The sequence below is a fragment of the Antennarius striatus genome, chromosome 9 (genome assembly GCF_040054535.1).
Source record: "Antennarius striatus isolate MH-2024 chromosome 9, ASM4005453v1, whole genome shotgun sequence".
In the NCBI taxonomy this organism is placed as follows: domain Eukaryota; kingdom Metazoa; phylum Chordata; class Actinopteri; order Lophiiformes; family Antennariidae; genus Antennarius; species Antennarius striatus.
In genome coordinates this window covers 13,868,888-13,895,312 of record NC_090784.1, presented here as the reverse complement: position 1 = coordinate 13,895,312, position 26,425 = coordinate 13,868,888, and the positions used below count along the sequence as shown (strand labels likewise).

General features: G+C 40.5%; 3 protein-coding genes across 4 annotated transcripts in view; 1 reads left to right on the top strand and 2 right to left on the bottom strand.

The window, feature by feature from the left end:
- Positions 1 to 1,566, bottom strand: part of nbeal2 (neurobeachin-like 2) — a 32,371-nt gene extending 30,805 nt beyond the window's left edge. Inside the window, exon 1 of one of the 2 annotated variants that reach the window (XM_068323201.1) lies at positions 1,167 to 1,566. In XM_068323201.1, the coding sequence (XP_068179302.1) occupies positions 1,167 to 1,217 (51 nt within the window). In that variant the 5' untranslated portion in view covers positions 1,218 to 1,566. The remainder of the gene's footprint in view (positions 1 to 1,166) is intronic. The other variant, XM_068323203.1, reaches the window with a different exon arrangement.
- A 91-nt stretch (positions 1,567 to 1,657) lies between these two features.
- On the top strand, positions 1,658 to 13,496 carry ccdc12 (coiled-coil domain containing 12). The gene is made up of 8 exons (XM_068323204.1): positions 1,658 to 1,772; positions 3,310 to 3,442; positions 7,342 to 7,412; positions 12,003 to 12,082; positions 12,284 to 12,345; positions 12,439 to 12,473; positions 12,563 to 12,639; positions 13,128 to 13,496. Exons 2-8 carry the CDS (start codon positions 3,353 to 3,355, stop codon positions 13,205 to 13,207), a joined length of 495 nt encoding a protein of 164 aa, XP_068179305.1. The 5' UTR covers positions 1,658 to 1,772; positions 3,310 to 3,352; the 3' UTR covers positions 13,208 to 13,496.
- A 677-nt stretch (positions 13,497 to 14,173) lies between these two features.
- Positions 14,174 to 24,825, bottom strand: si:ch211-257p13.3 (kinesin-like protein KIFC3). Its single transcript, XM_068323998.1, has 20 exons — positions 24,736 to 24,825; positions 24,455 to 24,565; positions 24,156 to 24,252; positions 23,824 to 23,981; positions 23,445 to 23,697; positions 19,915 to 20,087; positions 19,393 to 19,458; positions 18,967 to 19,104; positions 18,675 to 18,872; positions 18,396 to 18,569; positions 17,759 to 17,906; positions 17,120 to 17,250; positions 16,916 to 17,027; positions 16,660 to 16,841; positions 16,481 to 16,585; positions 16,260 to 16,390; positions 16,048 to 16,168; positions 15,831 to 15,960; positions 15,379 to 15,608; positions 14,174 to 15,272 (listed from the first exon to the last, which is right to left on the bottom strand). The coding sequence occupies exons 2-20, from the start codon at positions 24,542 to 24,544 to the stop codon at positions 15,147 to 15,149; spliced, it is 2,763 nt and encodes a 920-aa protein (XP_068180099.1). The 5' UTR covers positions 24,545 to 24,565; positions 24,736 to 24,825; the 3' UTR covers positions 14,174 to 15,146.
- Between the last annotated feature and the right edge of the window lie 1,600 nt (positions 24,826 to 26,425).

Here is a 26,425-nt window from a genome sequence, read left to right as displayed (position 1 = left end):
GGACCAGTACCACAGTGGGTTTTAAGCACACTTCTTCTTGGATGCTACTGCAGTGAGCATTTTGTTAATGAACTATAAGAAAAATAGAGCTTTTGCCCACTTGTTTCTCAGATGAATCTGAGCATTTGTAGCTCATCCAGAATCTATTTTTTCAGCTCTTTCACAAGCTTTGGCTAATTTCCCAGTAGGGAATAAGCAAAGTCCTAAATCAAGCCAAACAGACATATGTTACAAATATTGCCAGTGTTTGACCTAACATTAACTATTTTGAGAAGCATTTCACTGTTGACTGTGAAGAACAAACACTTAATGCCCCACAGTGAACATACAGTGCATGCAAACCTGGACTGAAGTGTCATCTTGTTTTCCCTCTCCTCGGGCATGGAAGCAGATTGCAAACACACTAAGCAGCAATAATTTATTCACAGTCAAACTTTTATCCTTCTTCAAGTGGAGACATGGCATGTATAATATCGTTGGATTTTGAAATTGTCCTTATAAAATTACTACATATTTTGAAAGGACCACCTGAGGAGTGAGCTGCAGTCACACCCATAGGGGGCAACATGTGAGAGCAAAATGCTGCACAAAACAATGCGACACTCAATTTAGGGTAATTCCATATTATTTTTTTTCACATTACTTTAGTCTCTTACGGATTATTGGAACTAAATGATATATATGCAATGTGTTGTTGACACCAAATCGAATAACAAAAACAATCTCCATGATAGTTTTAATTCCATTACGGTTAAAATGTGCTTGACTGAGAAAGAGCGACAGGCAGGAACAGGAAGTGATCTTCGTGACACCTGCATGTCAGGTACAGGACCAGACGCACACGACTAAGTGACTTAATCTCCTTAATATTTGGGGATACAGACATAAATTAGCCATTTTATGACCGAAATGTAATAAAATGTAATACAAGAAAATATAATAATGACAATCGGTATGCGCTGGGCTGCCTCCACCAGTATATAAACAGCTACTGTGCCAAAAGAGAATACCAGGCAACTTCCTCATATGAAAGCTTAGAGCAAACGACAGATGTTCAGTATAGATCCCACGCCACGATCACGTTTATTGATAATGCTATAAACTTAAAGCAGAGGACGCGCTACAACAACAGGTGTCACCGTCAGATCTTCCGCTCTTGCACTCACCTTTGTGTAATACAACATCCACAGCTCGTACAGCCTTTCCTTCGATGCCATCCCGCCGCATCTGTGGTTGCTCTTTCGCTCCGGGTTGTTTGCCTTCTTTTTGTTTTAATAGTCTATATCATGAACACGATTACCATGGGAGAATCCAGGGTTGTTTTAGGTCTACAGGCGGCATGCGTTTCGCTCCACTCAACCATTCCTGCAAATTCACGCGTCACAACCCGCACTGCAAGTCCTTTCTGTGTCGGGACGCAAAGTTATCAGAGTAAAACGAAAGAGCCAAACATGACGGCGTGAACGTGAGCAACGCTGCGATCACTGTCGAAATGGTAACAAACCAACGCGAAAACGCAGGTCTGATGAAGCGCTCATGTCCGCGTTCACAGCGAGCTTGTTGCTGTCTGATCCCTGCTGGAGAGAGTTCCCACGGAAGCGACAGATGCCATCCGCTCCACACCAACGAATGACAGCTCCGTGCGCGTGGATACAGTCAGGAGAGTGTTGTGTTGTCCGAGGTCTGCTGAGGAAGATCAAATTGTCATCAACTACTGTATGGCTGTTTTGACAAGGCAAATAATACAGTGAGTAGTTGATTGTGGACCACAGGTAGGCTGATATTCTTAAAGATACACACACGCACGCACGCACACGCACACACACACACGCACAAGCCCACAGCCTCTTCCAGGGCGCGTCTTTGTGCACGCACAAAACAGATACACACTTCATTATTTATATGAACGTATCTGCTTTGAACAGGATATGTGCAAGTGATAGTTTTGTATGAATCAAAAAATTGTGTAGCTTCTTTAAATTAGGATGATTCTAACATACAGTATTCGAGATTATCCTAAACTCAAGGGGCATTGCCCGTTGCCATATGACTTCCATGTCAACTCCACTCATGACCCCCCCCCTCCCCAAGATTTAGACTCTATTTCTCTAACCCTTCCAGATTTAACAGTCTTTGTCATAGCCTCTTTTGAGAAATTAAAAATAGAAAGGATGAAATTGTCCTCGTACTTGTGAATATGGTGACGCAGCTGATGCTGGTGACCACCAGTGGAAGGAAAACTCCCCACTGAAGAGGTCATCTGGTGAGGACAGTTCTTCTTTAGTACCCCCCAAGTAGATGCTGTCTTGTTTTTCTTCTCTTTTTCTTCTAATGATGCTTCTTGTCAATTTCTAGCCACTCTGTAGATTCTCTTGGAGAAATTAATGATGTCCAGTTGTCATAGAAGTGGTCTCACTTTCTGGATTCGTGGGGTGTTGACAGTGGATTGTATAGTACATAGCATATATGGATGTAGGTAGTTGTTGTTTTTTTTAACCAGAATTATGAAGACAGACACTTGCAAGAGATTGAGGCTACGGGTTCATTTTTGACATATGGTTTTATGAATTTTTGTCCAGCAAAGAACTATGTTTGGGTGTTTGTTATATATTAAGGTTATTTTTGGTGTTTGTTAGATAGTTTTTTCTCTTTGACAGCGAGAGTGTAGTATGCAATTTTGCCAGTTAGCTTTTGCTAACTGTATTTAGTATGTAAACCACTTTTAAAACCTGTAATCTCTGTTGTTGGCACACACTATTTGACCATTTGGATGGTTACCATAGTGAAGCTCAAGGTATCTGTCTTACCAATGCACTATTATACATTTCTAGCCATGACCTGAATGTGTGCTATTCTGACTTATCTTTAGTTTAGTGTTAGGATTTATTGATAGTGCAGGGGTAGGTTTAAATAGGCTATTTAAAAATACTCTGTACCATATTGTCAGATAATGATAATTAAATCACTTGTGCTGCTCCATTTTCTAATGCAGCCACATAGATCAAATACAAAGTAGTTTATCTTTGTAAATATACATTAATTATGGACAAATAATTTCCCTACGGGGATCATTAAAGTTCATTAAATTTCATTTAATTTCATGTCATCTCATTCATTTCAAAATCTTCTTGTATTCATATGTGGACTAATTTTTATATTTAAAAGATGAATTCTATTTTTAGAGAAGTCAATTTGACAAGTTAATGACTGAAAACTCGATCAAGGAAATACTGCATACTCTATTTTAATCAGGCGATTGCGCTGTACGATGCAATCGATGCAATCGACAGTCGTTTTTATATCCTTCAGGACCCTCAATTGATGCCAGACAAACATTGAGCGGCGTGTTAGAATGGACACGGAGAAAAGTATTGGTTCACTACAGGAGCAGGCCTTGAAGAGAAAGGAGAGGCTGAAAGCAATAAGAGACAGACAACTTCATGTAAGTATGTTCTCCTGTTATGTCTGGTTTCGGACAACTTCAATATTGTAGGCAGAAAACCCTCAATATTGTTTCTGATGCTTACTGAGGTAGCATCGACTTAGCTTTAGCTAATGTTAGCATACACATTTAGTTAGCACATAAATCGTAAAAACCTGGAGGGTTTGTACTTTTTCCTTACGAAGATGTACTTTGCGTTGCGGTATTTTTTTTATCAACAAAGTGAGGTCATAGTTTGCTCACGACAGTAGTTTTAAAGGACATTCTTTTTTAAGGAAATGTTCGAATCTGCCATGTTTGAAATCAAGTAGAGTTGGTGTGACAAGATGCTCCGATACACTTGAACCATTACTGGTATAACACCGTTTTCTACCATGCAAAGCAAACGTACAGCTAATAATATGATTGAATTCACATGAAGTTGACGGCAAACACATGTCACAGTAGTTTAAAAATAATTTTTCTATCAAACTAAAATACCATGCTACAATAATACTTAATAGCCTCCACACTGCAAATGTTACTTGATTATTAGTAAATATATAATAAACCAGTCAAAATACAGATACCCAGTTATGGATCCAGATCTGTATCCATTAGTAGGGGAGCAGGATATATAAGGTATATACAGTCTTCTTCTCCTTTCAGCTTTTCCCTTCAGGGGTCGCCACAGCGAATCAGTTGCCTCCATTTAACCCTGTCTTCTGCATCCTCTTCTCTCACACCAACTACCTTCATGTCCTCTTTCACTACATCCATAAACCTCTTCAGAATCAGAGTCAGAATCAGAAAAGGTTTTAATGCCAATTACAGTAAAATTACTGTTGAGGAACTTGACGCGGTGTCTGTGCATTGAAAGGTGGAAGAGAATAATAGTGAATGAGGAATAGGAATAGAAAAACTATTTACAATTCACATTACGGTGAGTTGAGATACTCTTTGGTCTTCGTCTAGGCCTCCTGCCTGGCAGTTCAAAACTCAGCATCCTTCTACCAATATATTCACTATCTCTCCTCTGGACATGTCCAAACCATCTCAGTCTGGCCTCTCTGACTTTATCTCCAAAACCTCTAACATGTGCTGTCCCTCTGATGTACTCATTCTTGATCCTATTCTTCCTGGTCACTCCCAGAGAGAACCTCAGCATCTTCATCTCTGCTACCTCCAGCTCTGTCTCCTGTCTTTTCCTCAGTGACACTGTCTCTAGACCAAACAACATTGCTGGTCTCACCACAGTTTTGTACACCTTTCCTTTCATTTTAGCTGAAACTCTTCTATCACACATCACACCTGACACTTTTCTCCACCCGTTCCATCCTGCCTGTACACGCTTTATCACCTCTTTTGCACACTCTCCATTGTTCTGGCCTGTTGAGCCTTAGTACTTAAAATCGTCCACTTTCTTTATTTCTTCTCCCTGTAACCTCACTCTTCCACTTGGGTCCCTCTCATTCACACACATGTACTCTTTCTTACTGCGGCTAACCTCCAATCCTCTACTTTCCAGGACAAACCTCCACCTCTCTAGCTTCTCCTCCACCTGTTCCCTGCTTTCAATGCAGATCACAACGTCATCTGCAAACATCATAGTACATGGAGATTCCTGTCTAACCTCGTCTGTCAGCCTGTCCATCACCATAGCGAACAAGAAGGGGCTCAGAGCTGATCCCTGATGCAGTCCCACCTCCACCTTGAACTCCTCTGTCACACCTACAGCACACCTCACCACTGTCTTACAGTCCTCATACATGTCCTGCACTGCTCTAACATACTTCTCTGCCACTCCAGACTTCCTCATACCTCATACAATACCACAGTTCCTCCCTGGGTACTGTGTCATTAGCTTTCTCCAGATCTACAAAAACACAATGCAGCTCTGGCCTTCTCTGTATTTCTCTATCAACATCCTCAAAGCAAATACTGCATCTGTAGTACTCTTTTTTTTTTCTTGACATGAAACCATACTGCTGTTCACAAATGTTCACTTCTGCCCTTAGTCTAGTTTCCACTACTCTTTCCCATAACTTCATTGTATGGCTCATCAGCTTTATTCCTCTGTAGTTGCCACAACTCTGCACATCTCCCTTGTTCTTAAAAATGGGCACCAGCACACTTCTCCTCCATTCCTCAGGCATCTTCTCACTATCTAAGATCCTGTTGAAGAATCCAGTCAGAAACTCTACTGCCACCTCTCCTAGACACTTCTAAACCTCTACAGGTATATCATCAGGACTACTGCCTTTCCACACTTCATCCTCTTCAATGCCCTCCTCACTTCATCCTGACTAATCTTTTATACTTCCTGTTCCACAGCAGCCACCTCTTTTAGACTTTGTTCCCTCTCATTTTCCACATTCATCAACTCTTCAAAATACTCTTTATATCTTCCCATCACACTACTAGCACCTGTCAATAGACTTCCATCCCTATCCTTAATCACCCTAACCTGCTGCACGTCCTTCCCATCTCGCCAACCTGTATAGATCAGTCTCTCCCTCCTTACTGTCCAACCTAGCATACAAGTCATCGTAAGCCCCTTGTTTGTCCTTTGCTACCTCTACCTTCACCTTACGCTGCATCTCCCTGTACTCCTGTTTACCCTCCTCAGTCCTCTCAGTGTCCCACTTCTTCTTAGTTAACCTCTTTCTCTGTATACACTCCTGTACCTCCTCATTCCACCACCAAGTGTCCTTTTCTACTTGCCCTCCAGATGACACACCAAGTATTCTCCTACCTGTCTCCCTGATCACATTAGCTGTAGTTGTCCAGTCATCTGGAAGCACCTCCAGATCGCTGTTATGATTTATGTATTCTTTCACCCTGACACACACGCACACCAGCTTGGTGACAGTGGTGTTAATGGAGGTATGCATTCTGTGAGTGTGAGTTTTTGTGTTTAGTGATGAATTTACTGAAAAAGACCTGAATACTTTGGTGACTGACAAGCAGAGAAACTGGATATATGAGTGGTTGAAGAAATGAGAGCTCTGCTGTCCCACTGTGGCGAAATCATTTGTGCCTCTTGTTTAGTCGATGTCAAAAGTATAGTTCCTTAGAATGTTGTGTGATTACAGTAATTAATTTTGCTTTTGTTAGCACATGCCCAATCCTGGTGTGTTAACTTTCCATCCATTTGCAGTATTTTTGATGCTAAAGAAAATTGCAGCTAAGCCACTGTTTTTCCCAGTAGAGTAGAGTAGAGTAGAGTATGTCTGTAAGCTGGTGTTGAACAGAGTCATACTGGCTTGACTAGTAATGTTTCATAAATGATTGTTGACATTCGTGAAGCCGGAGGTTGTTTTTCCTTTGTGCTGCACTTCAAGAATGAGTCAGTCCTCAGATTGTTCTAGGTGAACAGGAAGCCTCTTCAGGAAAGTGCAAAGTGGGAGGAGTTTGATATCTTTTGTTACAACTTTTCACTTGGGATTAGTATTATTAGTCTTTTATTTTATTTCTACAAGCCTTTTTCATCATTTGTTTTTGTATTTTCTATTATAGATACTTTAATGTAGATGATACGAAATGAAGCAGTTTTCATAATTCATTGCTTAAATACCTATACATCTTCAGTAATCAAGAGGATAATTGAAACTACAGTGGTACTGTATTGGATTCCCAAATGAAAAATAGATGTTTGATTGTTTTGTTCTCCTATTAAAGCATTAACTGAGTGTCTGTTTCCTCACATTGCCAAATGTAATGGCAATTTTTAAAAAGGGATCATTCCCTCAGTCCAGGAGTCACTGAGTATTTTCTTAATGATTCAGAGAGTCGTCATGAGAGAACGCAATGTTGTTGTATGTTAATAGAAATTAAAATGTTGACAGAAGAATGATAATGATAAAATAATTGCAGTATTTTTTGTTAAATTGTGATTAATTTAATTACAATTTTAACAGGGACAAGAAGAGAAAGGGGAGCCAGAAAATAAAAAAGCCCTACTAGAGGAGACAACTCAAGAGAAGCACAGGTTTGTCATCACATTACACAAAGGAGAAAATATTTGTTTATTCTTTTGGTGTTTTTCATTTTTGTCATAAAAATAGACAATAATATCTGAAGCATTTGCTGTCTGTGCTTGCTCCTTTATCTGAAGCATTTAAGTTACCCAGACTGAACAGAAAGTGATGTACATGTTCATCGTGTGTGTGTGTGTGTGTGTGTGTGTGTGTGTGTGTGTGTGTGTGTGTGTGTGTGTGTGTGTGTGTGTGTGTGTGTGTGTGTGTGTGTGTGTGTGTGTGTGTGTGTGTGTGTGTGTGTGTGTGATTTATCTGAACACCATCTTCTTGTAACACCATCCTTGCCTCAGTGCAGGTGCTGAGATGCAGTATTTGCACGAGGTTAGAATCTCTCGTCTTGCTTACTGCTCAAATCTATTGCAGGTTGCTTAACTCATTGTGTTAGTCGGTAGGAAGGAGTAGCCATCTTTCCTGTCCTACAGGACCTTTTTTCCATTGTTTATATTTAATGACTACAATTGGGGAGTGCCACTGAGTTTCCTCCAGTTCAGCAGGACAGTTCACTTTCACAAGAATGGAAGTAGCTGCAGAGTGCAAAGGCCTTTCTTAAACCTTTGTCAGTGAAGACAAATTATCAGCGTTGACTTTACTACTATTGGAGCAGGGTGTGAGTGTAAAATATCTTGTGATTGGTATTAAAATTTAACGGGAGATCAAATTTCCAAAGAAAAGCATGAAAGAAAACAACAACAGCTTCATGTTAAATCTTGGCCCAGCATGTGCCTGTACAAACTGTTTCATTCATTTGTAGTTGTCAAATAGCAAAAAAGACATAAGTCAAATTGAAAGTACACACTTCAGTTTCACTAAAATTTGTAATTCCAGTGATCATATCATTAATATCTAAACATGTAATGTTCTCATTGGTGCCTGATCGGTATTGTATACCTGCATCTTGTTTCAAAAAGAAACGGGATGGATCGTCAAGTCCAGAAAGTGTTTAGTCCTCTGACCACTTGATGATTGAGCAAGCAAGTTGAGGTCACCTCGCCAAATGTGTCGTTCCTCAGTCCCTATTATTGAGCCCTGAACTATGCTGCTAAAGTCTTTGTTTAAAAAAGTGATCTACACGTTTAAGATGTTTAAAAGAAGTTTTTCAGTTCCTTGACTGTAATCATAAATTCCTCCAAACTAATTTAACAAAAGGCAACACAAGTGCACCACCCAGCTTTTCCGGTTACGTGCTGTCAGGTGTTCTTTGGACTTCTGTTTTAACAATATGTTGTTCATGTGTGCGTGAAAAGGCGGATTGCTCTCTGGGGATATTTGTGCTCCTGCTGTTGCAGCAGGTAGCTTGATATGAGTGTAAACATTGGAACTCTCTGCAGAGTCTCCTCTGCCACAGTCCATTCCAAACATTTGAGAGAGACGCACTTTTATCAGTGCTGGGAATTCAACGCCAGCTCTTTGTGATTCAACAGTCGTCTTGATGTGTCCAGTCAGTTGAAAGTTGTGAAGAGTACTTATTGGGCCGCACACCCAGTCACTGTCCCAAAAGCAGGGCTTTGAACCAGATTTTTTTGCAATCGGTTCGTTCTCATCAGAAACGGAATTATAATGTTTTCGGTTTTGCGTTCCACCCATAAACTGACGTTCCTGAACCGGTTAGAACAAAAAAGTAAAGTTCCTGAACCGGTTAATAACGTTCCTTGTAAATATAAATATGTAGGTGCCGTATTTTGCGCACCATAAGACGCGCTTAAAAGCTTTAAAATTTCTCAAAATCAACGCTGCTCCTTTTAACATTAATTATCTTATGTGTACACTGAGTTCCAAAATCTGTTAAAATGTTTTTGTGTGACTTTAGTCAGCGATCCACCAGATCGACCATTGTCCGCTGACATAGGACGTATTACGTCACTACGTACGCCTTTAGAGAACATGACGCGAGGCTGCACACCTGTAGGTACCGGTATAGGGGGTATGCCGGTACGGTACCGCAGGTATGCTGTTAACCACATTTGTTTGACTAAAGACTCCCGACAATGACGTCAGCCAAGAGACACTCTTACGACACAACATGTAAACTCCAGGCTATCAGTTCCGGTTGTTCCAGTTCACGTAAAGAGACCGGGGGGCTTTTTTTCACGCTTCTCCATCTCTCTTGATCTGTGACTCCATGCCCCCCCACACCACCGCTTCTGTCAGAAGCACGTCAAGAGGCTGAACTCGGAGCTTGTCTTCATCCTGGAGGATTAACGAAAGAACTCCACCCGCTGGACATCGGTGTAAACAGAGCCTTAAAGTTAAGCTGCGTGTCGTGGAGCGATGGATGAGAGACGTGAACACACGTATACCAAGACTGGGGGGCAGTGCCGAGAAGTTACACCACCCCAAAATATGTGGTGGACTATGGATCCTGGACTAACGTGTCTGCTTCGACTTTTGTCCGATGTTTCGCTAAAGCCGGCATCATTACCGGACAGACACCCAGAAACCAGACGGTCCGCGATAGTAAAATTACCGAGATGTTTTTTTTTAAAGTTTTTTTTTCAGAACAAACATCAAACAAAAAGAGAAAAATAAACATTAACATAACAGGACAAGACAGAAAAAATATATATATATATATATATATATATATATATATATATATATTACCGAGATATTTAATGCAGACCGAAGATGAGGACTTTGAATGATTTAGCACAGATTTATCAAAATATAGAAATAAAAACATATTTAAAAAATAATGTCGGTGTATTTTTTGAAATTTAAATACGTAGTACAACACAGTCCAACCACAGTCACCTTTTTGCTTCTGTCAGCTAGCATGCACCGAACAATAAGGTGCGCCGTGTGTCCGGTTAAAGTACAGAAATAAAATAAACTCATTTAACTGCTGCTGATGGCCGCTACTTCTGTCCGCTCTCATCCCGCGTCCGGTGAGTGACAGGAAGTGAAACATGAGGTCAAATATTTTTTTCAAGAACGAAAAAAACAACAACCCGGTATTAACTGCTTTACAATTGTTTTCTGTTCCGGAACATTAAAAAATATAAAGTTTTCGTTTTCATTCCTGCCAAAATACCAAAAGTTTCCAGTTTTCGTTTTCGTTCCATGAACCGGTTCAAAGCTCTGCCCAAAAGTGATTCCCCAATAAAAATGGCATATCTGTCAAATTCAGTAAACATAGTACGTAAATGCTTTATCAATCAAATCGTAATATTATTAATATATTATAATGTGTGTGTGTGTGTGTGTGTGTGTGTGTGTGTGTGTGTGTGTGTGTGCTAATATCTTCATCAGCATGCAACCCGTTAATTGTAGTAAGAGATTTATTAACATTTATCTGTTGAGGAATTTGATCTAGGTTAATACTATTTACTCATTAACTAATATTAATTGCATATTTATATGAATTGAAGCCTGGGTGAGCATGAGCTATCAGATGACTGTTTAAATGACAGTGAACAGCTTATTACTGTTTTTGGTTTGAACTAGTGACGTTAACTTTGGGTGTCTCAATTAACATGTTTGAATTCACACCTTTTTTACATCCCGTCTGTTCGTATATCCACCAAATATCATCGCAACCATTGTAGATAGGAAGATGAAACAAAAAGCACATTACTTGTGTGGCAAAATGGATGAAAATTAGATGATGACCTTGACCTTGAGAAAACTAGGTCAAGGTCAAATTTCAACTTTTGTACACTCAGGAACCGGATAAGATAGAAAGACGAGGGATAAGGCAAGTGCTAGCTTTGATCTTTGACCTATGAAGTAGGTCAGGGTAAAATTTTGAATTCAGGGGTGTCGCAGGATGTTGGAATCTGTGACTGCCTTGGTTCTAGTTATTTGTTTTCAGGGGTGTGGGCACTGTGCATGAGAGTGCACAAAATGTTTTGGAATCTGAATTCAGTTTGCGATATAGTCTTCCCCTGAGACATTCTCTTTAGGGAGAGTCAAGAAGCATCGTGGGAGATGTGTGAAATAGAAGACCTCACCACACGGCAGAGAATGACCCCCATTCTTGCTCATATCCATACAAGGCATCAGTCTGTGTTTTAGCAGCAGGGGTGTGATGAAGGTATCAATGGTGCTCTTTAGAGCCTCTTCATAAATCCATGTTCAGCTCCTGACAGCTGATAACTCTCTTTGTCAGACAGTAGTTCAACTGCTGCTACTGAACTTTCTTTATCACCAGCGGAGATGTCAGTTAAGCTTGCCAAGAATTTTGCTGTTTGGAGATGAAGGGCTACATAATTCAACATAAAAAAAGCATTCTTCAGCTGTTGGGGCGCTCCTCAAGTCTGTGGCCAGTAGCAGGTGGGGCATGTTAATCAGACGTGTTCATAGGAATAAAGAAGGGCATTATACCCGACCTCCCTCAGGCATTAACTGTGCAGCTGTGTAACGTTTGCAGATGATCTTTCATGCTCCTTAATTCCTGGAGGGAATATATTTGCCTGTAGTGCCACCTTCTGGACTTTCACAAGAGTTTAAGGAAACAGACTGAGGGAGCATCTTTGACTGATAATGTATAATTATCAGTCCATCCGCAATAGACTTTCATAACGGTGTATCTCTGTTCACAGAGAACTGAAGCTGAGGAATTACACCCCAGGAGATGAAGAGTTGAAGCAGAGACAGGTGCCCAAAGCTAAACCTGCGTCAGGTGAGACCTCCTCAGTCAGAAACAAGCCTTGAAAAAGTACCAGCTCAGCTTATTGTAACAATGGAGTGCCTTGTTGTTGTGTGCGCTGAATCTGATACAGTCATTATCCCAAGAAAGTCATAGCTTGTGAACATTGATGACAGTCTCCTACCACAATTTACATCTAACTTTTATAAATGAAGAAAAATGTTTTGTTTACAGTGGAGGATAAAGTAAAAGACCAGTTGGAAGCAGCCAACCCAGAACCTATCATTGAAGAAGTGGTGGGTTCTTTTTTCTGTCTGAAATTAATTTTGCAAAGAAGCAGAATAGTTGTAGTAGTTGGTTTTATCTATTCAGTTGTTTTCTTTTTGCAGGATTTGGCTAACCTCGCTCCAAGAAAACCAGACTGGTAGGAGTTTTTTTCCAGCCTGCACGGTGCATTAAAACTTAATAGAACATAATCTGTTCCTGACTTTGTGTTTGTGTTTCTCAATGCAGGGATCTGAAGCGCGATGTGGCAAAGAAACTGGAGAAGTTGGAGAGGCGAACACAGAGAGCTATCGCTGAGCTCATCCGTCAGTATTTCCCATTTGATATTTTTATCTTTGAATTTTCCTGACTTCCCAGAGACGAGCCAGTCTGAACTACATGTGAATTATCAGGCTAATTGCTTTGTGATTTCCAGACTCCATGGAGGCTAAGATCTATCAGATAACATCTGGGGTGTGAGTTTTCCACTAGTGTGTGATCCACATCCTAAAAATAAGCACGAGCTGTCATGAAGATCACAAAAGAGATTAAAATGTCGAGGCTGTCCCTACTTTAAAGCTGTCTGTAATACCCCCATTTGCATGCAGTGAGACTACAGGTGGTCATGTTTAATGTTGATTTATAGACTCACAATGTTACAGTTAATATTTGGATGTAAGTAAACAACTAATTTGTTAGTGTGGTTGCTTACAGGGGTTACATACTTCCCAAATACCCAGGATCTACAGATAAATATAGCAACTGTTTGAAGGATGCAGTGAATGACAGGCACTGCCACTTTCTGTGTGTTCAGGAGATCGTCTCCGTGGCAATGAGGAGGAGTTGGCCGATGCGGTGAGCTCAGTAGGAGCAGGGGAGGGAGACTCAGACTGAACCCAGGATGTGACATTAAGGACGAACTGGTTCTGTCCCAGCAGGACTGTGCTAAGTTGTAAGAGACACTTTGATCACTGCAGGTGGTAAAATAGTGGTTTCAGTCTTCCCTGTATTGTTGCATTGTAACATGAATATTAAATAGTACATTATTGTATGCGACTGTGTAATGAGTTAATCAACAATGTTTTGTTGTAAGGCTTGTATTTTCAAGTAAAAATGTGAATTTCCAGAAGCCTGAATATTTGTATGCCTTTTGTCTTTTTGCAATAAAATGAAATGAAATCAACTTTATTTGTTTCCCTGTAGGGGAAATTATTTGTCCACTCTAGCTTTGGTTTGTTTTTTGTTGTTAATCATAAGCAAATATACAGTATGTGTACACACACAAGGGGCCTGTAAGCATGCAGACTAGAGGTAGAGCGGTAGGCAGCTCCTTCGTGGTGCCCCCCAATGAACAACTAATGAAGGAGATGGTACCTTGCAGTGCTCAGGAGGTGAGTTGGCACCTCTCGACTGCCAGTTAGCGTACAACTTTTTTCCGGACATGGGTCTTGAACCGGCCACCCTCCGGTCCCCAGTCCAAGACTTAGTGGACTGAGCTACTGTTGCCCCAAACGCCTACTTTGAGAGTAGGTGTTGTAGACATGGACAAAGTCTTTCGGGTTATTGTTTTCTTATTATATGTTAAGTAATATGAGAAAATTTTAATGAAATTGTTTGAAGAGGAAGATTGTGGCTAAAGGAACAATCCATTAGATTTCCACCTAAAGCATCTTGATTAAGGGACAGCTTCTGTTCCCATATCGTCCAGTCACACATGAGTCCGAAGGAGGTGTGTTTAGATACTGATGATGTGCTTCTGTGGCAATCCTAACCATTTTTGTTACTCAACAGTCAATAAGAAAAAAAATTTTCTGGATACATAATATTTATTCACAAAATTATCTGAAAATTCACTTTCTTATCATAGTGACCTCTATGAAGTACAGTATATTGTTGTTACTGCAACGTCTTGCTACACTTTAGCTGCTACTGGTCAGTAGTGTCAATTGATCAGTGATACATAGAAGATCAATAATGAACAGGTAAGCTGTATTTGGTATGACATTCACTAGTGATATCTACTGCAAGCACCTAAATCTGTTTCGAACCTAAAATACTAACTTCACAATAAAGTGCATCTTTTCTCCATATAGGTCCAAACTTGCTCTTCCCTAAGGATGCTATTGCATGGCTCGTGTCGCTTTTATGAATCTGCCTGATCCCTTCAACCTCTTTCCTCGAAAGGCAAATTATCAAGGATTAAAACAGAAATGGAAAGTGCATTTCGTAACTACACAAAACATAACACTAATATACGACACAAATATTGAAACAATAATCCATATTGCTAAAAAACATTCTTTCAGCACACCCTGAAAAATATACAACATTAGATATGAAGCTCACAAACTACAGACACTTATAGCAAGATGAGAAAATCACCAAAATCAAAAGTTGATATTGTGGTTCTGGAAGCTTATAGAATAGGATGCTATTCTAGACACAGAAAAGGGCCTTTTGAGGCTGACAAGATAAATCCTGGATTTTAGTACTGACTGAATTCTCAAACTGAGATATTGTGGTTCAAAGAAGCATCAAATTGTATAGGGAGTTCATAGGCTCTATCTGAAGTATAAATATTCCTGCATGCAGATATCTAATGAGTCATTGCAAGAAATTGAGAATGAGGAAATCAGCAACAATACATAAGCTCAATTAAAGGTTGGCATTTGGGGGCCATGTGGACCGCCACAGATTTAGCCCTTGAAGAGGATTTTTTTGTTAATGCTGTAGAAATACGATTGCCTGGCATGGGAGGTAATATTCCATTGGTTGTATTAATGACTTCCTTGTGATCAATAAGAAGAATAAGAAGCAGCTGATTTAAGACTTGTCAGTCGCACTGTCCACCACCAGACTCGATCTTCCTGGTTGCAGGACCCAGCTCCACTTTACACACCCTCTGAGCAAACTTCAGTGAGCACAGTGTTTCTCCAACGTTGCTCTCCAGAGCAGACACCTTAAGCAGAAATAGAAAACACTCAGAACAAAGACTTGAAATAATTCAAAATATTAACAAATGTAATTCATGGCACATATATCACACCTTGGAGTAGTCACCTCACCTGAACCACCATGGCAGTCTTGCTGCCATTGCCCAGGGAGTCTTGTAATAAGTACGTAAGGCGGGAGTTCCTGAAAGGGATATGAGTCTGCCGAGCTCTCAGCGCCTGAATTACATCCCCCAGTGCCAGCAAGGAACGATTAATATTCTGGGCCTCTTTCAGCCTCTCTCCCTCGGCACCAGACTTCCATACTCTCTCAGAACCAGCCAGGTCCACCAGGTTCAACTTTCCTGGGGAGACAAATGTTAATTTGGTTTAATGGTGAAGTGATGAAGAAAGTTTTCTCCTTATCACTGCCTGAGTCCTGATTAGACTTTCTCTTTTTAGCTTTTTTGTCTCCACCCTTTCTCATCCTTGCTGCTTGAGGGTATACCTCCCAAAATATTGCTTCTTAATCAGAAATACATAATAAAACAAAAGGCAGTTTATAATAGGAGTAGCCTTTGACTGACCTGTAGTTTTGGACCCGGTTGCGAGGTCAGTGCCCTGAACTGTGATGCAGAGAAGTGCATGGGAGCGGGAGCTGTGCTGGTTCATCTGAGTACCAAATGTGATCCTGTTTCTTCGGGAAATGGCTAAAATCTTAACAGAAGTAGAAACAGGTGGCAGCAATTGGATGATTTAAAATTAAGTTTTGATGTGAAGGAGTTGTTTAAAGAACTATTTCACCTTCTTGATGTGCTGAAAGTTCTTAACTTCAATGACTCTGAGGCCAGGCACATGCAGTTGTCCTGTTCCATCTGGATTGATCTTTATGTCCAGTTTCTCTCCAACTTTACACAGCAGATCTCTGAGGTTCAAAATATAACACCAGCCATAACACAAACAAACTCTATAAACTGTCAGTTGTTCTATCAGAATAATAATGCAGCATACTGTACCTCAGCACCTCATTGTAGATTTCCACAGAGCTGACAGTAACAGTATAAGACCACATGTCCTTCCTGTCCTCAATCTCACTGAAGAGATGTTTAATGGCTCTTTGGTTAATGCCTGGGTTCTCAACATTGCCCTGAGAAATGATAGTATATTCAGTCTGCAGTCTGCGTCATGAATCATCCCTTCCATTGCTATAATAACTGTCTCAAACTAGAGAGAATACCTCCATGGTATAGGTTTTGCCAGAGCCAGTTTGCCCATATGCAAATATGCAGACGTGGTATCCATCAATGGAGGATGTCACAAGAGGCTGAATCTCCTGGAAGACCTGATGGGAAAAAAAGAGTGAAGGGTTGTTGTTTTTTTAACACAATTCCCTGCGTATGTTGTTCGTTCTCATACCTCATCCTGTGTAGCCTGAGGGTGGAAAACCTTGTCCAGCTCAAAGACGCGACCCTTTCCTTTGCTCAGCACACTTAGTGAGGACTCGTTGTTGGGGTCTGTAGTCACCACCACAGACGGACCCTCCTCATGCTGGTCTTCTTTTAGCACAGGCTTCACACGACACAGCACTCGGATGTTTCCTTAAACAAAAAAAGGGTACCTGATTAATGACACAGATGTTAATTTGAACAGGGAATTTTGTTTCTCTGCATACCTTTTAGCTCCACCAACTGCTCATGATACTTCCTGCGCAGGGCAACCTCCTTTCTGTATTTCTCTAGAAGATCTTTGTTGGCATCTGACATTGTATTGATTGCTGCTGAAATCTGGCAAACAAAAAAAGCAACCAAAGATCTTACGTGGCTTGTCAGTTTTGGTCATGTTAGGCTAACATATCATGTGATGTCACTATGTGTACCTGTTTTTTTGCGTCATTGATAGCTGCCCCATAAAACTCTGAGAAGTTTCGAACCTGGCTCCTCAGACTGGCATAGTCTGTTTTCATGGATCGTAAAGTTGGAGGGAGTGCTGTCAGACGCTTCTGCAAGCCTGATGAAAATCAAAATCCATGTAGAATTTGATTATAATAGTTTCTTTTCGATAAACCTTAACAGAAGCACTTACATTTTTCAGAAATCCCAATATCGACTGGCTGGCCAAGAGTTAAATCAGAAGAAGATTGATGGCACTTTCATATCTGCTGTTAAGCATATAGCTTGTTATTTATAATTAACATGAAGATTGAAAAGAGCTAACAGCTAACATCCTCCCAGTCAGACCTCTCTAAATCAGCAATACAACAGTTTAATATTTAAACTATTTAATAAGTTGTGTTTTATTTAATTAATTAAAAAGAATGTTATCTCTGAATTTCTGGCAATATCACAGTGATGCATGGAAACCCAGAAACTTACACAGTAAATGTACCGTATGTCCTAAAATGTTGAACTACATCTTTAAAGATGAATAGTTTTTTACTTTTATTCTAAATACATTTTTTTCTCTAGTCTTTAGAAACATTGATCTCTTTTACTGGAGCTTTAATTACTTGACTCACTAAAGAACTGGTCCTGCAGATTTTGAAAGTGTTCGGCGGAACAGTTGGCAGCAGCCTTCACAGCTTCCTCCTTCCTCTCCTCCAAATGGCCAATCTCCTTCAACAGCTCCTCTTTCAGTTTACTTATTTCTCTCTCATAAGCTGCAATCTGTAAAAGGTTCAACACAGCAGTTAGTCAATCTGTCAGCTCCACCGGTCCAATCCGTGCAAGTTCAGCCCTATAATGAATTCATCCATCAATGGAATTGATCCAAGTTGTGAATTTCCATCAGTGAGGTGGAAGCTTTTTCCTTCTGCGTTTGATCCTCTGTTCTTTGATCATCTGTTCTCTGAACACAGTGTTTCATTTACTCCTCTGGACTTGACTCTGTCAATTGTCTCTTGTTTTGTAATGATGGTTAATGGCATAACAAGGACCATCTGGGATTTGTTCTGAGAATCTGGGCTTCTTGGAAGCCTGCAGCAAACAGCAATGCTTGGAGTAATGTTGCATATTTAGTGTCTTTATGGAGAAGTATTTTTCAAAATCCCTCATGATGGTTCACGTCAAATATGTTGCTGAGACAAAATGAAAGTTAAGTTAGCTTGATCTGACTGTCTGATGAAGGAATGTATTTGAGTCTGTAGCCTCTGTTACCTTGTGCTGCAGGTTACAGCTGTATTCATCTGACTTCCTTATTTGTTCCTCCAGCTGTTTGCACCTCACATTCTGAATAGACAGCTTTTCAGACAGAAGTTCATTCTTCTGTCTGGCCTTAGTCAAATGCTTTAATGTGGCGGGTGATTCCACTTCCACAGTCTGGGTGATGTGCTAACAACAAGAGAATAATGTCATGTACTCCTGAGAGACAATGAGTATTTTTGTTGCATTTTCCCTTTAAAATCTACTTTAATAGTGCTTTGAATTAAGGCTTACCTTGACGACTGGCTCCTTGCCTCTTTCTTTGTCCAACTCCAGCTGCAGCTCCCTCACTGTGTTATCGCGTTTCTTCAGCTCCTCTGCTCTCCTCCATTCACTTTGGTCACTCTGTCGCTCCAGGTGTGACAGCTGCTCAGCACGCTGCTGCAGGGTCACCTCCAGCTGCTGCACTCTGCTGCGGAGGTTTTCGTTCTCCTAATGCAGTGTATACAGCAAAGTGAGTTAAATATGTGTTCGAAGTTACAAGCAACTATGCTGAGTTGCATTGAACAGCGCTGGTGTGTCTCACCTTGACGAGCATGGTGCTGGACTGGGAGGGGATTGTTGACAGCTGCTGTAGGAGGCCTTGGGTAAGACTCAGGTTCTGCTTCAGACTCTCGTTCTCTGCTGACAGACACAGAACCCTCTTCTCTGAGTCCGTGGCCCCCTGAGGAAATGAAACACGACGCTCAGCATAATAATCAAACACACGCACACACACACATAATACGTATGTGTGCATGTGTGAGAGAATATACATAATGTATATATATATAATATATATGTGTGTGTGTGTGTGTGTGTGTGTGTGTGTGTGTGTGTGTGTGTGTGCGTGTGTGTGTGTGTGTGTGTGTATATATATATATATATATATATATATAAACACACACATATTTTTTATACCAAGCTATTTCATTTTTTATACTAAGCTATTTCATTTCAAATACAGGCTTACGGTGGCTGTTCTCAGTCTCGACAGCTCCTCCTCACGCTCCTCTATGCAGCCCTTGAGCTCATCAATCTGTGCAACAGAATAGCTTCGATTTAGTTCAAGAAAATAATATGTGTTACATTCCTTTACATACATGATATATCGAACCATGTAAAGTTATATACAGTAATTCTGCTATATTTTGTGTGGGTTTTTTTTTTAAATTGCCATCAAGAATTTTCTAGAAAAACATTACTTTTGCACGAGAGGCCTCCAGCCAAGAAGATGTCGTAGATTAGATTACATAGAGTCACATAAATAATTTACAACTGTCACATTATACTGTATGTGCCCGGTTATGGAGGAACAGTCAGACATCCTGTATTTACAATGGCATTTATAGGAAGAATGACACCCTCTCTCATTCACTACTTATGGACATAAAGTAAAGTAAGAATGCATAATAGAAATTCTAATTAAAGCTGTGACTCATTTCTGGTGATGAATAGAAAGCTGTTTGGAATTTAAAAGCTATGCAGCTCATACCTGCTGCTGAAAGGCCTGTATCCGACAGTGTCTGTCTCTCTCCCTCTGCTCCAGCTGTGAATGCAGCAGACGGAGTTCTCCTCTCAGTTTACTCCTCTCACCCTGTAGATCATTCAAAGACTCCACCAGCCTGTGGACCCCAGTATGTGTCCCTGCATCACTGCTGGACTCATCTGTGGGACATAAAACCCTATTATTCCGACATAATATTTAAACTTGTGACAACACAGAAACATACTCAAGGGAGTTGAAAGTTACATTTTTCACATAAATTTGCTTGGCTAGTTTGTGTAGTATTGAAATAACAGTATGCATTTTGTATAAATGCATACTGTTGTATAAATATAAATTTCAATGATCATCTTGATTTAATCATGAATCAAAACAAAGATGTCAGGCTCAAAGTCCATCATGCCTCAAACGATTATTGTTTTTTTATGTAAATTACCATAATAATTTGCATGTAAATGCTGCTGCTGTAGTTTCATGAGTTGCAGCCAGTGCAAATGTTGATCTTTATTTAATAATAATGGATTCGATTATATAGCACTTTATCCTAGAGACTTAAAGCGCTTCACAGTGCTTCCACTATTCAATCACTCTTCATTCATACCTGGGGATGGAAAACCTCAAGTGAGCCACAGCTGCCCTGAGGCAGACTGATGGAGACATGGCAGCCAATCTGTGTCAATGGCCTCTCCAACCACCACCAGAACATTCATACACCAGCAAGTTCCTATAGCTGGAGGCAAGGAGGGGAAAATGTTTTGCCCAAGAACACAACAACAGATGACTGGGGGGACCGGGATTCGAACTGCCTATGACCGCTGGACGACCTGCTCTACTACCTGAGCCACTGCTGTGCTTTCACTGCCATTAGTATTTCTCTATGAATTGTGAGAGAAGAGGATTCAAAGGACAGGGCTAGATGGAGGAAATTGATTCGCTGTGGCGACCCCTGAAGGGAAAAGCCGAAAGGAAAAGAAGAAGAAGTATTTCTCTATGAATCCCAAAAAATATTCAAAGTATCAGCCAAGCATGATCAAATATTGTATGTTTAGAATTACTTAAAGATCATTGATTTTACTAGTCAGTATTTGGTGAACTTCCTTTGACCCACACTGTATAGTCAGAAAGCATTGCAGTGCAGTTAATACTATGTTATGTTATACTCCATTTTTCTAAGTCTCCCAGGTAACTCCAGAGACCTGCATAGGATACAGCAGGTTTTTGTGTGCAGAGAACAAGCTTTATATTAAACGATGCGACAACGTGCTAAAACTCCTCCATCATTTATTGAGAAGATGAGCAGCCAGCTCCAAACATTTAAATTGCTTTCTTACTCTTCCATGTTTAATCATCTCCTGCCACATCTGATTCTCACAGAAGAATCTCATGCCGAATGCATCAACATGCCGTATCAGGTTTGTAATGTCACAGTGGTTTCAGTGCCAGGAAGAAAAAGAAGAGGAGGAAAGGCTACTGCTGTGTAACAGAAGTAAACATGAATGTGCTTGTGAGGAATGTGAAAGCTATATGAATTTTGATGGTCTGCAGAGGCAGCTAGCATGAGTTAATACAGCATGCTGAGCAAAGTTATTTACCTCATCTGAAAAACAGACGTATCGACTTTTTCTCGATGAATGCCCACAGAGTAATTCATCAGCCATTCATTCAAATTAAATATTGAATAGGTCACAACACAGTGCAATGCTGCGCGTTCAAGGAGCACAGCATCTCTGCTCCACTTAGACCTGCATATTACATTACTGTCAACAAACAAAACCAAACAGCCTTGTAATACTGGGATGGACTGTGTGGGCTATTTTTAGCACAACACAAGTACACGTGGCAACTTACACGTGCCAGACCTTGTATGTGCGTTATCAAGGAATAAAAAAGCCTTTTGATCATGTTTTATTCATGACAGAGTCAGAGTCACTATCCAAGTAGAAAAGACACTCACCGTGTCATTGTGTATCTCATTCCTGAGACTAATTAGAATAAGTGCACATGAGGTACATAAACATAACACAACAAGGCAATCACAGACTGCAACATCCCGCGACACCCCTGAATTCAAAATTTTACCCCAACCTACTTGCATAGGTCAAACATCAAAGCTAGCACTCTGACCTACTGTCATTGATCAAAGCACTAGTTTTGATCTATGGTCTTACTCACACTGGCCTTCTCCCTCATCTTTCTATCTTATCCGGTTCCTGAATGTACATGAGTTGAAATTTGACCTTGACCTAGTCAAGATCATTATCTCATTTTCATCCCCTTTGCCGCCCGAGTAATGTGCTTTTTGTTTAATCTTTCTATCTGCAATGGTGGCGAATATATTTGGTGGACTAACTAATGGACGGACAGACAGACGGACACTGACAATTATAATACATCACCGCTTTGAAGTGGGATGTAACTACACTCTAATATTCAGATGAAAACCATTAAGGTTACATTACATGTTAATACATATAGTGACACGTTTCTCTGAGACTGTATCAGTCAGCCTCTAGACAGAGATCTGATCAGTCTACACCTTCATGGAAACACACTTGTTAACAAGATGTACAGTACATGTGCACCGAAACATAATGTAAAACAGGATGTTCTAACGCTCCAAGGTCACAGGACCATCTGGTCAAATGTGAAACACACCAGACATCAACATCTAAAGCTCTGAGGTCAGTCACAGATGTCAAGTGTTGCTCTGGCAATTCCATATACACCAACACACTAATAAATCTAATCAGCCTGTGCTGGTGACTCTGTCCTTATATACACCAACACACTAATAAATCTAATCAGCCTGTGCTGGTGACTCTGTCCTTCTACAAACAGGTGAAAATCAAAGCCTTACGTGAAAATTGAAGGGCGAACAAAACTGTGAAACTCTGAGAATTAAAAGAAAACCCTATTTTTAAATAGATAGATATATAGATAGAAAGAGAGAGAGAGAGAGAGAGAGACAGAGAGAGAGAGAGAGAGAGAGAGAGAGAGAGAGAGAGAGAGAGAGAGAGAGAGAGAGAGAGAGAGAGAGAGAGAGAGAGAGAGAGAGAGAGAGAGAGAGAGAGAGAGAGAGAGAGAGATACTTTAATAATCCCGGAGGAAATTGTACTTATCCACTGCTCAGCCAAACACCAGGAAAAAACAAAAACAAAACAGAACATACCACAAGACGTACACTACACTAACAGACACATGTAGCATTAACAACAGACACATGTAGCTTTAATTTAATGAGTTCCTTCTCAAATCTTGCATGCATTTTTATACAGTGATGTATAAAATCCATCCAGTCTGAAGCCTCATATTGATTTCAACACACTTGTAGTTCCCTGTGCTACTTCCTCTGCTTTTCACTCATCCACATTTTATGTAGGCCTGACAGAAGCCACCTGACCTCTACTTCAAATTATTTTGCATGGAAATGTAAATCCATCGCCTTCCTCACCGTGATTTCCCTCCCCCCAGTCTCTCTTTCTTATCTCCTCCCCCTCTATAACCTCTTTTTGACTCACCCTCGTTCAGTGGACTAGGTGTCTGCTGTTGACCAATGGCCTCCTCCAGGCTGCCGATGACGCTGTTCTTATCTCTGAGACGCTGGCGGTAGGATGCCCGCAGGGCCTTCATCTGCCGACGGTGTTGGACACGGTGTCTCTTCAGCTGGACCCGATACTGGTCAGCCTGCTGCTGTAGCTGCTGGAAGTGGGAGTACTGCTCCAGAAAAGACAGCAAGTGGGACATCACCACCACCAGGGGAGACTCCAATACCTGGGCAGCATGGAGACACATATACACAATGTTTGGTGAAACTCTAGGTGCTGCCATCTGGGGAAGCGCTGCTTTATGTTCCTGAGTCAAGTGTGAGCTGAGACCAAGTGAAGACCGTTTTCACACCTTTCCAGTGGTTTCTAGCTGGACTTGCGAGGTCCTCCTCTTCTCAGCCTCCTGCTTGAATGAAAGAAAGGCGGCAAGAGGAGTACAGGCTGGAATCTCAGGGCCATCCTCTTCATCTTCATCACTAAGAGACATTTCATCACTGTCACTGCTACTGCCTTGAATATTTAAATAGAAAGAATAGAAATAGAAAGAAAGCAAAGGAATTAATGCGGTAATTAGTCAGTCAAAGTGATTATCATAAAGACTGTTCTATTATTGTTATGCTCTTATTCATGCAAAGGCCTTGTTGACAGATCATAAATAGTCTGAAAAGACATGCCAGGACTCACTTGACTCACTAAGCTGAGCACAAGCCTTATTTCCCAATTTGGAGGTGTGGCCATCTTTCCTTCTGCCTCCTGTTTCCATGGAAACAGATCCTGGCTCCTGAGGACAGCGTCATGCATGAGGGTCAGACAGTAATACACACAAAAAACATTTGCACATGGGAATCCACACAAAAGGCAAAATATGACATATATTTCTTGAGGACAGAGACAATGTTTTTGCTGTCAGATGACAAAAGCGAGTTTTGTGCATGGAATATTTTCAGGCAATCTCTGTGGATAGACACAAAGGCTAGACATACGTCTGAGGAAGTTCCATCCAACTCTTCCTCCTCTTCCTTCTTAAAGACAGTGTAGAATATGTAGACTAGAAGGGAATAGAAAGCGTACATCTCCACACTGTCAGGGAGTCCCTGTAAATGAGAGACCAACTCAATTATCACATGCACTTTCATCATCATGACGAAAACAGTTTTATTTCATACCTTGACATTCTTAGAACAGTCATGTATAATGAGGTGTCAAATTCCCAAGAGCTTCGTCATAGGTCCATTCCATCATGAATAATACTCTCTTCTTTTACCTTATCACATATCTTCTCCTTTTTGGTGATGGAGGTCTGACTTTGCAGTCATGTGAATTCCCTTTTCACACTCCATCTGTGTTGACAATGTCACATCCTCCAGTGCAGCCCTTGTCTTCAGAGCTGCTACAGCAGCGCTGTGTGTAGCTCCTTTGTGACTCCCTCTCTGCTGTGTTCTCTCCACCTTTCTCCTCCTCCTCTTCACTTTGCTCCATCTAGAGGCTGAAGCTGTGGTGAGCATGCTCAGTGTAGTTTCCTGATTCACCGCAGCGGTGGAGTGACAGATACAGAATTAAGACTTACTATGCCTTGGGGGCTGTTTGGTGCCTGCAGTTGTGGGAGGCAGGTGGGTATGAGATGGGCTGGGTTCCAGGCACTCATAAAGATCATAATATACCTGTAAATTTGTCTGCAAGGACCGTAGTGCAAGAGTGGGTTATCGGAGAGAGACCAAGAGATCTTTCAAATGTAATGTAATTATAGATAACAAGGTTGATTAAACAACTATAAAACATTTATTCAAGTTTTAATTTACATTAGTGAGTAGCAATTATTTTTTAAACAAAAATATTAATAAAATGACAACTAAAAGTGCATGGCAATATTTAAACACGTCAACATTGCCAAAGTAAATGAGTTTATTTAATGGCCATTCATTACAGATTTAATAACAACCAGGACAGGTATCATGATCAGCTCAACAAATTCTAACTCTTCCTCTGGTCACCTGCACCCTGAGGTCTGACAATGGCATCATCCCACCGATAGGATGCTTGTACTCCAACAAACTGCTGAAACAGCAGCTCATGGCTCTCAAATCCCAAGAGGCGGTCTGCAGTGTCTGCTTTGAATGTTTATAAAGCACAGTAACATCTTGCATGGTGAGGTAAACAGGTGATGTCATTGCTCTTACCATAACAGCCATTGGACAAAAAGAAAGTAACACAAGTTTGGGATAAATAAAGTATATCTACTAAACTATCAAAACATGATGCAGCAAGAGCCGTGCCAAGGGGCTAGACCACTGCAAATACTTTAACACTAACACTGCTGAGACAAGCAGGACCCAGACTTTGAGGTAGTTTGAAGTTATTTTTGGAGTAATCAGCAATTAAAAATTACTGTCAAAATGATCAGTTTAAACAAATGTCACCCAAATGCTGGGTATATTAAAAAAAAAACCAACTGACATCATGTGCCATCTATTCCAAACAGTGGTCACACGCTCATGTGACTGAGTTTACTCAGTGATGTCTGTTTTGTGTAAGTCATATTCAGTTCAAAATGAATTTTAGTCAGCCTTAGTTTAGAATCTATGGTAAAATCTAGTAAAACATATTTCACACTATCAATTCTGTTTTCTGTCACAATTCACTTCCACACATCACTTCTAAACATTTAAATACACATGATATGAAAGTGACCTATTATCATTCATTTTTCACGTGTCTCAGTTCTAATTACTTGGCGTTATAATGGATGTTTATTAATATCATATGTAACTGAATACGACCTCCACAGGAAGTGCATCAGGTGCCCTTTCTGGAAATTTCTATTTATCCAGTAACCCTTTAGATTTATCATTTGAACAAAATATTGAGTCTGACATCTGAAAATTGCTTGTTTTAGAAATTGGCACTGTGCAGTATCCTCACTGATAATTTATTGTATAATTTATAACACATATTCC

Coding starts and splice junctions, on each gene's coding strand:
- si:ch211-257p13.3 (XM_068323998.1), bottom strand. CDS start 24,544: ATGTACGCTTTCTATTCCCTTCTAGTCTACATATTCTACACTGTCTTT. Junction 16,391..16,480: donor GCAAAACCTATACCATGGAG/GTATTCTCTCTA, acceptor ATCATTTCTCAG/GGCAATGTTGAGAACCCAGG. Junction 16,169..16,259: donor ATCTACAATGAGGTGCTGAG/GTACAGTATGCT, acceptor TTTGAACCTCAG/AGATCTGCTGTGTAAAGTTG.
- ccdc12 (XM_068323204.1), top strand. CDS start 3,353: ATGGACACGGAGAAAAGTATTGGTTCACTACAGGAGCAGGCCTTGAAG. Junction 7,413..12,002: donor ACAACTCAAGAGAAGCACAG/GTTTGTCATCAC, acceptor CTCTGTTCACAG/AGAACTGAAGCTGAGGAATT. Junction 12,346..12,438: donor AACCTATCATTGAAGAAGTG/GTGGGTTCTTTT, acceptor TTCTTTTTGCAG/GATTTGGCTAACCTCGCTCC.